The sequence below is a fragment of the Ischnura elegans genome, chromosome 7 (assembly GCF_921293095.1).
Source record: "Ischnura elegans chromosome 7, ioIscEleg1.1, whole genome shotgun sequence".
In the NCBI taxonomy this organism is placed as follows: Eukaryota; Metazoa; Arthropoda; class Insecta; order Odonata; family Coenagrionidae; genus Ischnura; species Ischnura elegans.
In genome coordinates this window covers 5766651-5780404 of record NC_060252.1, presented here as the reverse complement: position 1 = coordinate 5780404, position 13754 = coordinate 5766651, and the positions used below count along the sequence as shown (strand labels likewise).

Here is a 13754-nt window from a genome sequence, read left to right as displayed (position 1 = left end):
GGTCAATTTCCGAATTTGAGATGTTGGAAAATGTTCAAATTACCAATAATGTGACGTAACGAAGTAAAAGTAATCGAATTACTACTTATTAACGATTACATCTGTGGTGATTTTCACATGTAATCTGTGCATTAAAAAAACTTTTTTCTACTAGCAATCTCTACTGCTAAGCGTGTGCGAGTAGTCGCTTCATTTGAGTGACCGATACATTTTAGTGATCAAAAGTGAAATTTGAATTCCACGCGCTCTGATCGAAAAACAATTCCAGCCACATTAACCTCATTCGCAGGTGTAAAATTTTAGTAGCACATATTAATTTATGCCTAAATAAAACATTTAATTATTGCTTTATGCACCGGCATTTAATAATTATTAAAATTATGGTTTTCATGTGAGAACTCCCGATTTCAGATAACATGGACGGTAAATGCATGATCATTTTTCACGTGCAAAATGAAAAATTAATTGTGATCCTTCTGATCACTTTTTCATAGAGTTATTTTTAATTTCAATTAATTACAAATTTGAGAGTGCAATTGTAATTGAGTACCCATTAACATTTTTCAACCCTTTTTCGATCACTGGAAATGGGTTCTCAAATTGTTTTAACATGAAAGAAAATGTTTGAAACGAGGAAAAAGTCGAGGTGCAATGAGAGGTGTGTGCCGGGGTCCGCTCTGAATCGGGGCGAGAAGGAGAGGGGAATGTCACGTGACTGTTTCTCGTCGTCAGGGGCGCAGGCGGGGCGTCGTCAAGCGACGGCGCGCGTCGGCGGTGCGGCTCCGCACCCGGGTGCCCAGGAGGAGATGGCGCCCCCGCAGCAGCACCCAGCCGCACCCGGCACCCACCACCCGCACCACCAGCACCACTACGCACACCCCATTCCGGAGTTCAGAGCCGACGCCGACCACTACCGCAGCCCTCTGCACTCAGACCCCGGACACGAAATCATCAGACCCAAGCCGAGGAGGTAAGTCTCACCGCTCTTTCTTTATTTCTTTCGGGTGAACCGGAGTTGGAACCCCTTATTCGCCAATTGGCGCCGCGCCTTATGGTTACTTCATTTTTTTCAACAAATCCCTGATTTATTATCGAAGTGACCCATTTATAAAACGTTCGAGCATGATTTCTATGGAATCTGTGGATTATAAGAAGAATTTGGATGAATGTTTTTTGAAACAGGTGAAATATTCTATCGTATATTTCGCATTGTTGCCTGTATACGGTCATAAGTATGTGTTAGATTGGTGTATGAAAGAAGGTGTCATCGTCCAAAATCGAAGTCAAATTAATTTTTTTTTCTGTAGAATTATAAATTTCTTATTAATTAATAATTTTTGGTGTTAGTGCAAATAAAATTATGTATTTAAATGGTATTTTTGCAGTAATTTTACATGTTTTTCAAAAAGTTTATCGTGCGCCGACCAGGGGGTCCAACCACGGTCGCGCCATTTCTTTCTTTCTTCTCCACTCAACTGACCAAAACAAATGAAAAAAATATGTAGTGGTCGCTTTGCGCAGGAGCCAAATATTTCCAAATGGATTCGGAGAGATGTTTGATGTTCGAATGAGTCATTTATATGAAATAAATATATCTAGTCATCTTTGATATCTCCTCTCGTCTGAAACACCCGAATATCAGTTCGAAAATTCTAACTTCTCGAGAACACAATATCGCATCAGAGACATTAATTGAATTACATAAAAACATATCCATTCCACTTAATTTACGACATCATTGAGAAGTTAAAATTAACTCTATTTGAGATCATAAATTGAATCATTTTACTTGTCAATAACCGCCCGACGTCCCGAATTATTAAACCTTGTAGAGGATATAATTTTGCAAACATTATATAGCGAAGCTATAATATAGCTAATACACTATAGTGAAACCACGTTTTAAATCAAGCATGCGAAAAGGATAATTTCATTTCAATTGCACACACATTATATAGCGAAGCAAATGTAAAATGCCTCATCTTTGTATCATAGTCAACCATCACGTACAAATTGTATTTATCTATATCATTTTACCACACATTTACATCATTAACAGCTTAACACTCCGATTTATTAATTAAATTGAATGCGTAATTCACTTTTTACAAAAAAGACATCCAACATGATTATGAAAGGTAATAAACATTTAAATTCAATCCCAAACTTCACCTGCGAACGATTGGCGATGGTCGTAACGTCAAGTGGTGTGTTGACGACGAGATACTTTTGAGCGATAGCCGGAAAACATTCAAACATAAAGTTAAACAATCGCTCCTTCAAGTGTTTTTGAGCTGTTGATGTAAACTCCACGGGAACCGGATCTTTACGTTCGAACGTAATACTCCGATGACACAATGGAAATGAACCGTTCACACTATTTCTGTTTATTCTTTTATCAGCTTCAGCAATATCAGTGAATGATAATATTGATTTTTTTTGTGGTACAGATATTTTCTCGTAGCTCTCTTAGAAAAATAGTGAAGTCCAATGTGATATAACCACCCCTGAACCCTGCTGTTCTTCACTCCGTGAATATGCCAACTATTTCCCTTCATTGTATAAACGGGAGATAATAACAGATAAGTTAGTCGTGTGGCTTAAGAGCCACGGTGTGCTTGTGCATCGTCTACAAATTTTCTACTATCTTTTCTGAAAATAGTCTATGTTTTACCAGCTTCCTCTAGTCTCTCGGGATTTCTATGATAGATCAAAATTTCAAGTCCATAATTCCAGTCATAAGTGAGATTTTTGGAGAAGTTTTGCGCCCATGAAAAAAGAACTAAGGGCCATGGGGAGGCGATGTTTATTTCGTGGAGGGATTGGGTGGAAGTTGCTCATTTGCTTTGCTTGAAAGTTCAAAATATCATTTGCGACGCCTGAAATGACCGTGGTTATTATGGATTGGTCTCCCATCCGCACTTGATCTAGAAATTCGCCCAATGTTGTGAAAATGTTGGGCTCTGGTGGCATTCGTCGATACTATTCGGTTTCAAAAAAATCTTTTTACTTTGTTGGATTATATAATGCGCTCGTACTTGAATTAGTGATATTATTAATGCACCCGTTGCAATTAAATTCCGACAGGATTCCTCAAAAATATTGTGCCTCTTCAAATTCAAACCAAGCAGTATATGCATGCTGTGCATTGAGGCTAACACAATATTGTAGCGGTGTTGGTGAGAGTATAGGTGCCCCTTGGTAATTAGTTCGTCTCTTGAGCGGATTTTTCAGTGTGAGGGAAAAATTCCGGGGGGGGGGGGGTGGGAAGTGAAGCTTCTGAATCCCCGCAAGGGCTACTTGCCACGGTATGAAATGTACAATGTTGTCGGGTGTGGGCAATATGGAGGATTCTCCCTTAATTGTTCGCCATTGTATCCTTCGAAGAAGAACTCTCACCCCCTTCCTTCCCCCGCCCCTTCTAAACAAACTTCCCCCTGTCAGATATGGCCCATTGTGTCGTGGGAATAATGGGCAATTAGCAGAGAGGGGTTTGCGTGCGTGTGTGTATATTTATATAGAAAGCATTTTATGTATACATTTTGCCTCCAAATTATTATGCACGCGGTGTTCTCTGTGTGAAGGCGAAGGGCGCGTTCTAAGCCAAAAACAAAGCAGAAAGTGAGTGGACAGCAGTGGCGCGCTCTGAACGAGACACACGGAATGACGCCAGGGGGCTGTTTGTCTCGGTTTAATGCCGTGGAAGCATTAACGCTTACTTTCGACGCTTTTTGCTTTGTGTCCACTTATCCCTTCCGTCCCTTATTCAATAAATGATGCCTTCAAAAGCGATCCACACTGCCCATGGAATAGGATGGTTTCCTTTTATTTTTTTATTGCCTAAATCGAAATATTATTACTCCTGGAGTACGTATTTCACGCTTTTAGATTTTTAAATGACGATATCTATTTTTCGCGATTAAATGAAAAGGGAAAATTTTTAAGCGCGCGAAAACGCGACGGCTAAGCATGAATGCCGGGAAAACTCCATGTGACGTCGTTCTGGTTCCCGCTGCCGCAAGTGAGGTGACCTTGGGACGAGGCTTTGAGCGCTGATACGACGCAGGATGCTAGCAGGTAGCAGAGTACCCTGCTAGCTGGTAGCGCTTGGCTTAAATAAAGATTATTAATAACTTATCAAACGAAGAAAACTTTCCAACCTTAGCCAGTTTTAATAAGTGATTATTAAGACATGTTTCCCTGAGCTCTGCGCCTCATGCATGCATTGGTAACCTCAGACGATGTATAACTCCTATCTACTTGTATGGAAACTAGGTCCCTGTGACGTCACGTGGAGTGGCATCGTATGGGCGCCAATCTGGCCTTTTTCAAATGAGGATAAAAATTGACCATTGCCATTCGTCTAAACCGGTATTTCTAAAACCAAATAATTTTCATATTATGAATGCACTAATGGTGGGTAACGAATCGCAATCAATGCCTCTCGTTTTCTATGATGAAGGAAACTAACCTATTGAGTTTCGGAAATGTTCTCTTTAGTAACCACGAGATTTATTGGTGAAATGGTAATTAATGTTAAGCTAAACCGATCGAGAAGTCTCTTGTTCCTTCAAGTATCATTTTTAATAGCTTGTAAATATATATGATATGTAGCTGTAACGTTCAATCGTCTCAAATTATCTGGGTAGTTATCAATGATTAGAACTGGAATAATTTCCCGAACGGGAATTCCCATTCTCCAGATAGGGAGGTTTTTTTACTTTCAATGCGGTCACTTTTTAATAGGATTTAGCTTCTTACAGGAATTCTGTGGTACCAATACATTTGCAGATTGTAAAATTCAAGTGATTCTTTTGATATCTCTTTGCCTCCCTACCATCTTTCTATTCCTTTCACCTACGAATTATGGTCCCGTGTTCTTGGGGCTAAATATGCCGTTAAAAATTACGTTCGGTTGCTCTTCTTCGCCCTGCCGAATACCCCCGAAGCACTCGGTGCATGTAAAAAGGAAACCGCCTTAAGCTTGTAGCGTGCGGTTTAATGGAGAGTGTCCGTTGAAGGAGTTGACAGCTGAATGGGAGGCAAGAGCTCCCGCGGATGATTACCTAATGAAAAAGAGCCATTAACATTATTAATTGAGAGTGATTTATATCTGATGCTTTTCTGATGGTGGTATTTTCTTGCTTCAAGCTTTTAATTTAATCGTTTGATATAAATATCATGATTTATGTCGGATTCATGTTATTTTACTTCCTATCTGGTGTGATTATCTTTCAAGAGTTTTAAAACTTAAATGTCATGCCGTTGCTAAGGGTGTACGTTAAACTATAGTGGATGTTGTCGTTGGTTGGTTTGGTATAACATCAGCGAACGGTGTAATTAACATTTAAGGATATCATACCGCTCCCTGACGCTTTTGAGGATGCTAGATTACAGGAGAGCGATTCGCAAAATATATTCCAGTGTCTCCTCGGAATGAGTGTCGGAGCCTAATTGCATAGGGCCCTGATAAGGCGTACTACTGATAGCTACGCATAGCGGTCGATTCGCGCGTGTGGGCAGTGGCTGCGAAGCACCACAAAGACAAAACGAATCGATAGAACACTTGGTCGGACTTAAATATTTTCCACTTTCTTTTGTTTTCAATTTATTACTCATGAGTAGTGTCTCCGATTTATGCAAATAGCAATATTATCAGAGTTTATGTTAACAATATGCGTAACCAAAGTTATAGTAAAACTAAAAAATCATGCATACAGAGCAAGCACAACATTTCCATGTTGTCTTTAACACAGTCATGGAAGCATAAATCATTTCACTGAACACTGAGAAGCCGCTATTCGCGAAAATTCGGTCACTCTACTTAAGAGGCATCAAACTTAAGCCAAAATTTACTTAACTTTTCTTCTCTTTCGGGGCCGTCATTTGTGCCGTTCTTGTGCTTCGTCAGCGTGATTATCATCATCATTTGTCAGTAATCCTAGGATTGGTTTGACATAGGTCTCCATTCCTCTCTCCTATGCGCTAGCCATACACATTTTTAAATAATCAGACACGAAGCCCACTGGCATTGATGGGGCACTTGAGTGCGGTGGCGAGGTATCGTTTTCGAGGTGCACTGCTGTAGTCATCATGGTCCATAGTTTGAACAGGGCTTTCCACTGGCCGAAATGAATGTGGCCGCTGGCCGTTGGAGGAGCTGGCCGCAGAGGAGAGGCGGAATTTCGATTGTGTGCATGGGAAATGCGGTGGGGAAAAGTGTCCGCTGAATAGATATATTTCACGGTGAGTGAGAAGATTCCGTGCTCGTGAGCCATGCTTTTTACGCGAAAGTGAGCGCCCGTGGGAATTAGGAAGAGAAGCGATCGCTCCAGAAACAAGGGAAGGAGGCCGTGCGAACTGGGCTGGGGGCGAAGGGAAGGGCTCGAAGGCGGGTGACTGCAGCAGCTCCCTCTTGGTGAACCTCATTCAGTCATCTCTGCGCGACACGAGGGAGCTCTTGGATTCGGATTGGAATTGGTGCGTGCGTGTGGACGGGACAGTCTCCAAAATCGCCCAGCCGGCTGACGACGGCACCAGCTTTGTTTGATCAAGGGCCGCCAGCGAGTGCAGAATGTAACTGCCCCGCACCTCCCTAGATCAACGTCTGCAGTCCGTATCCAGTCATACAGCTGCATCGGCGTGATACCCTTAGGTATTCATTTGGAGGAGGCGACAGACAACTTGGGTCATTTGAGCATAGGCGAAGGAAAGAAACTCGGTGTCGCCTGACCAAAGCGGAGGGAGAGAAAACCGACGTCTGAATTATCCTGTTCTTAACGCCTAAGGGACGACGGACTCACGTCCCATTTCACGGACGGTGTGCTGCCCTTGGAGAGGAGAGAAACTCGGATTGGTCTTTCTTCAGAGGACAGATTCTGACGTCGGATTCATCCTGTTCTTAACGGAAGACACCCAAGGGACCACGGCTAATTGCGTCCTATCCAACGGACGGAGTTCTGTGCTTGAGTGCCCTCTATCGAAAGCAACACTGTCTCTGAAATACCATCTGCAGGATTTGAGTCCAGGCCCACGGAGGAATCAACACAATTGCCATAGCAGCAACATAGCGACACGACACTGCTATTGGAGCGACACCTGTGTGGAGGATTTAGCACCATCTTCTCATCTCCCGAGTGCGCGTGGATGTGATTTCGTATGGAGTGCGGCGCCGCACCCGGGTGCCGATGCCACCTGTGCAGGGAGCTCTGTGCCGCCGCCCCCCCTGGCCTTGCCCCCCCTGCCCCCGCCGCCCCTGGCAAGGAAGCGGCGTCCACTCTATGTCGCCTCCTGCGCCGCTCCTTCGGCTACTCTCTAGAGGGCGCGCTGGCGAGGGCCGTGGGCCCCGTGGACCCTGACTCGCAGTGGACCCTTCTGCACCACCACGACACACCGTACGTAACCATACAATCTGAGAACTCCTTGTAGAATCCCTGTAGTTCCTGTAAGATGATTAATTACGGTTTAGCAGCTTGCTCTAGAAACACAGTATAAAATTCTCGTGGGATGGAGATAGCTTACCAGTGAAACTGGTGGCACACCTTGGCGGTTATTCTGTTATACTAAATTTTAAATTCCGATCAATCCAATCAATCAAATCAAATCCTCGGATCAATAAAATCGATGAGAAAAATGACGTCGTCGCAAGCGTTCCTGAGAGGGTCACCCAAACTTCGCGACCTAATGTTTCCTGCAGTATTCGGAATTCAGAGAAGTTGTCTAAGAACTGCATCTTTTAAAGATCCTCTGAAGGATTGACTATTTTAAAAATTAGCAATATCGTCCATTGCAGTGGAATGATTGAGGCTAGGAGTGACAGAAACAGCATGGAAATGCCCATACCTCTTATACGAGTTGTTTGACTTTGCGTCCTGTCTCTTGGAAAAAAATAGTGACAAATAAATTAAAAAATGGAATCAAAGGTAAAATTGTGGAAAGCCGTCGTGAATGAATTTTGAAACATTTATCGGAAATTCAAATACATCCTGGTGGTTATGCAATCTTTCGTTACTTGAAAAATGTTTAACAGCCTCTTCCATCAGTTTTATCAAAAACGTTCATTCAACAAAAATTTCTCTATTTAATTAAATAAAAGTTAATTTTATACGAAAAATGGCTTCCTTTCCGTGCCGGACAAATTTCTATTTTCTATTAAAAATTGTATTTTTTCTAACAATGCCCTCAGCGGGTTTACGGCGTCATGTTGAGTTGAAACTTTGCCAATGTCGTATTTGCACCAATTAGCAACTATTACCGGAATTCTTCGGAAAGTATTATGAAAAATTATTTTTCCATATGTCTTGTGATCACATACTATGCTCTGTGCGCAAATTAGATCATTGGGCCGTTAAAACCCCAGCCAATGGGTGAAGGCCTTAAATACATCACATGAAGGCGGACGAGGTATCGGAGGAACCTCTTGAGAAACATGCGGAAATATGGCGGATTTTGAATATATCACGTGATTGTGTCAACATTGTAAAGTTTTAATTTATTTATTAAGAATACGAGGAGATTTCGTCAATATTTTGTTGATACCTTTGTTGAATTGCAGACGAAATGAATTTTGTATACTTGTGATACCTTTTCAGGACTGTTTTTACTTTCATTAAATTCCACTGCACGCGCCTGCTTCGTTTCTACTTGACGTCATTTTTACGCATTAGCTACTCTGGTTTATCTTTAATTAACGAATATATATTCCCAGGAGTAACATGAATATTTATTATAATCGGGGTTTCTCCTTATATTATGGTAAATATCAATGCACCCACTTCCGATAGCATTCATATCATACTTTCACATCATAATATTACATCTTAAATGGTTTCTGTCGTCATGGTATAAACATATCAGCATGATCCAACATCCGTACCTAAATACCTACTTATTGTTAGCGTCATTGTGCTACCATTGATGCACATAAGAGCACATGCGTTAGAATTAAACGGACGTTGTGCTTTGTGGAGAAGTTTGAGATAAAATAGCAGCCAAATCAATGATGGATCCTTGATCATCTAGAAAACCTCAGAAAAATTGGAATTATAACTAAATTTCGTTTTAGAATGATAAAGTAATAAAGCTCTTTTATTGGACATTACTGCTTTTCTTAATCTATGAGTTTCTACAGAGGCTTAGGTCTCACAAGAATATCTTTTTGTGAATATGATAACAGCTCTCTTCCCTTCGAAACTTCATGCATTGCGCTGTGTTAACTAATAGAAAGAGCGCATTATTTACTGTGTTGGTTATGATTTCGCCTGCATTTGTATTTTGTCTCGAAACGACAAATGTGATCTACACGCCAAAAAAACTTTGGCTTTTATTGGGAATGATAATCAATATCATACTTCAAGTTTTACGTCCGAAAAGCATACAGATATGGCTGCACAAACATTTTTACAAACGTTGTAATGAGTCATTTGAAACAAATGAGTCATTTGTTTCAACAAACAGACCACGGTTAATATTATTTTCTTTAACGTTGTTTTCTTTACATGGGGCCAAAGTTAATTCATTTACTGCCCGCTAAAATTAAATCTTCACATAAAATGTTAAGATTTGCCAATGACTGGCTTTTCTTGCAAGAAATAAATGAAAATTTATTTAGATGTTATTTCTTTAAAACTCTCATGTATTATTTACTGCATTACTATTTTCTTTTATTCGTATAATTTTTTTATCTGATGATGGCTAAATTCTGGTCCTATTTGGACCTTAGAGACCACCCAAAGCTCCCTCTCTTTGTTATCTTCGTTATTTAGCTGTAAAATCAAAATGTAGGAGTAAATAAAATTAATATTATAATTCAAAATATTTGGCGGTGTATTACGAATATTCTAGCTTTCCAATCGTGACGATAGGATAAAACTGGAAGCTAGATGAATTTTTGATATTCCTCGTGAGACTTGCACTATTCCATTGGGGATATAATTATTGCTGTTGAATTCATGGAGATCGTTTAATAATAAAGTTCTCCGCAGTAATTACTTACAGGTAAGCATTCACATTTCCATGAACTTCGTCCATAATCTCAAATTATAATTAATTTGTTTTCAAAATGATGCAGAAGTTTCCAAATGGACTGCATAGAATAGAGGAGGCACTTGCCGTTGAAGCTGGATTTTGGGCCGTTTCATCAAATGTCCGCAGTGTGGCGATGAAATGAGAGCGATCCATTGACTCTCAGTATTTACGGTTTAATATTTACGATTATGAAGAATGGCATTTGAAAGATATAAATTTCATAGAGCCCATATTCACGAAATGTATTTCGGTTAAGTATTCTAATTAGAGCTAAAAATCGGCGTTAAATTTGGATCTCTTTGCCCAGTGGAGACTTTTGTGCAGCCATATATACGCTCGTAGGCTGGCAATACATTTTGTGGACGAAAAGAGATTCTCTTTCGTGTGATTCGTGAAAATCTCCTTATGTTACACAGCTGAAATTAAAAACATAATATGACGTTTTTGCTTCATTTTAACTCAGGTTTTCATTGAAACTATAATGATGTACAATGGAGCCTCAGTTCACCGACACCTTTGACTTGAGGACACGATTCAATTTCCCGAAAGAAGGATGTGCTTTTGTAAAAGATCGAATCTCTAGTATACGGAAACTCCCACTGACGGACACTGACCAATAGGGTGGTTTCCTATTATTTTTTTATTGCCTTAATCGAAAGATTATTACTCCTGGAGTACGTATTTCGCGCTTTTAGATTTTTAAATGACAACATCTATTTTTCGCGATTAAATGAAAAGTGAAAATTTTCAAGCGCGCGAAAACGCGACGCTTAAGTATGAATGTCGGGAAATATCTCCGTACGTCGTATTTCTGGTTCCCCCTCCCGCCCGGTGAGATGACCTTGAGGCGAGGCTTAGCTCTGATACGTCGCAGGATGCTAGCGGATAGCTGAGTACCTTGCTGAACGGTAGCGCTTGGCTTAAAAAAGGTTTATTAATACCTTATCAAACGAAGAAAACTTTCCGACATTAGCCAGTTTTAATAGGTGATTATTAAGACATGTTTCCCTGAGCTCTGTGCCTCATGCTTGCATTGGTAACCTCAGACGATGCATAACTCCTATCCTCTCGTGTAGAAACTAGGTCCCTGTGACGTCATGCGGAGTGGAATCGCATGGGCGCCAATCTGGCCTTTTTCAAATGAGGATAAAATTTGACCCTTGCCATTCGTCTAAACCGGTATTTCAAAAACCAAATAATTTGTGTATTATGAATACACTAATGGTGGGTAACGAATCGCAATCAATGCCTTTCGTTTTCTTTGATGAAGGAAACTACCCTATTGTTGGGCACAATTCTTCCTCCCCAATTCGGACACCATTGACATGTTTTTTCTGACGCATATTTCAAAAAATGGAAATATTTTCCTTTGAAAATTGCGTTTACTAATAGCTCATAGGGGGAAGAGGAGAGCGGAAACTGTGTATAGCAAAGTACAGCAGTGTGCATGTGGGGAATGAACGATAGGGTGTCCTGGAATCGTTCAAACGCCGCACAGTGGTTCAAAATCGGAAAAAGCTGGTCGAAAGTCATTTTTTCAACTTTTTTGGAGGAATTTTTGAAAGTACTATACGTATTCTACACTATATGATCTATGATATAGGCTACGACTATTTCGTGGCTCATTGTAGTTTGTAGAACTGGACAAACATGAGTCCTCCGGGATAAAAACGCCTGACGCGTAAAATCACTCATTTAAATTAAATTTTGAATTGTTAAGCAAATTAATTTAAAAAATTAAAGCATCATAGATTATGTATTAAAAAATTTAACTTTAGGCTCAACAGATAAAAATTATGTACGAACCCAAATTAACGTTGCTTTAAAAACGGTCAACTTTAATTGGTTATATAATTTATCAATCACATAAAATTTAACAAATAGCAGTCACAGATATGAAAAAATACCTCGATTTATTTTATGCGTATCAATCTACACCTTGAATGGAAAATTGAATACAATGTCTATTTTTTACATTTAATTGTTCAAATAATTAGCCATATAAAAACAATAATATCAAAGATACAACAAAAATAACTTCAAATTCGGATTTAGCGGACAAAATTCATGTTATGCGCTTCTTCATGATACAACAGTGACTAAGAATAAAAGCGGTAACAATTTCGACCACCTTTTTTTCGATTTTGAACCACTGTGCGCCGCGCTTGGAGCGGTTGCCTGTGGTTTCTACGCAGTGGTGTGAAGATAACTCGCAGATTGAGGAGAAAGAAAACAAATCGGGCGCTTTTTTCCCATGGTGGTACTCTAGTGTAAGGACAAATGATTTTCCTGTCTGCAGACACACTCTACGAGAAAAAAGCGCTTCAAGTTGCAAGTGTTGCCTAAAACTCTTCTCCTGTTCACCCAAAGGTTGGTGTGGATAGGTGATGGTAGAGCTCACTTCAAACTAAAGCCTGAATCACACGATAATGTTTTTCGTCGCGAAAGTGATCACTATCGCGATCACTAGGCGAAATGATCGTCGCCGGCAATTGTTTTTCGCGTTCGCGATCGCGATGAGGATTCCCATCGCTAATTTTCATCACTAGTCCGGTCGCTTTTTCCGTCGCTAAAACCCCATATCAGCCAATCAGAACGCTTTACCGTATGAAGCGATTGCAGCGCAACGTTTGACAATTGTGGGAACGACATACATAAACAAACACGCTATACATATATTATCGTGATGCGGGCCCTATGTCAACGAGCTGTGATATTGGAAATGATGCGAAAAGCGACGGCGGGAGTGACCGTGTGATTCAGAAAAATGATCACTAGAGCGATCGCTTTTCGCGACGGGAAAAGTGATCGCGATAGTGATTACTTTCGCGACGAAAAAAATGATCGTGTTATTCAGGCTTAAGTCAGAGACGCGTTAATATCATACATTCAGGGCAGTGGACGGCAGTTATTTTCCCTCTCGCACTCCGAGGATTTCGTTCGGGGTTGTCCGAGGGAATGCATCACCCGAGGTTTAAACTCGTGACGATCAGCAGCCGACCCAGCTCTACCCACTAGCCTACCACACCCCCCCAAACTTCTTACCGATTAAAAATTGCGAGGTAAAATAAACCATAGAAATGAGGGTTTTCATTGGTCAACTCCAACTTAAGGACACCTCTCACTTACGGACACATATTCTGGGGCCATTAATGTCCGCAGGTGAGAGGTACCTCGACGTGAATAATCAATCCCTTCGATACTATCTCTAGCTAAGGTGTGGGGCCTCATGCCCATTGATCGTATCAGTGTGTGTAAATATGTTTGTTTGTTTGTGCAGGCCGGGAGAGTTGCAGCAGGGGTCCCGCGCTCCCGCACCCCTCCGCGCCGTCCCGCACCACGCAACCGAGGGACCACAACATGGCGGAGCCGCGCATGCTTACCACAACCAACAGCAACAGGCCTCCTCCGCTCAGCTGCTCTCCAAGTCGTCATCTGGCCCACCACCACCGCCGCCATCTAACGTGAGTCACTCACTCCATTCGTTCTAAACAATTCTTCAAATTTTCGCAAATTTTTATGCAACAAATATTATGATCTCATAAACGATGTCCCCAGGGGTTAAAAAGCAAACAAGGTTGCTGAAATTATAAATAATTTTATCATTTTTTTGTAAATTCATTTTCCAGTTGTTTGAAATGATTGTCTCGCCATTTTCAAGCAGAATTGATTGACTTCAGTTACAGCATTCATTTGCTACCAATTCAAAACTTTGACCGTTTACTTGC

General features: G+C 40.8%; 1 protein-coding gene across 1 annotated transcript in view; it reads left to right on the top strand.

Annotated features, from left to right (window-relative positions):
• The first annotated feature begins 620 nt into the window (after positions 1–620).
• Positions 621–13754, top strand: part of LOC124162500 (ankyrin repeat and BTB/POZ domain-containing protein 2) — a 113242-nt gene continuing 100108 nt past the window's right edge. The window contains exons 1-2 of the mRNA XM_046539064.1: positions 621–970; positions 13307–13490. Of these exons, the coding sequence (XP_046395020.1) occupies positions 621–970; positions 13307–13490 (534 nt within the window). The remainder of the gene's footprint in view (positions 971–13306; positions 13491–13754) is intronic.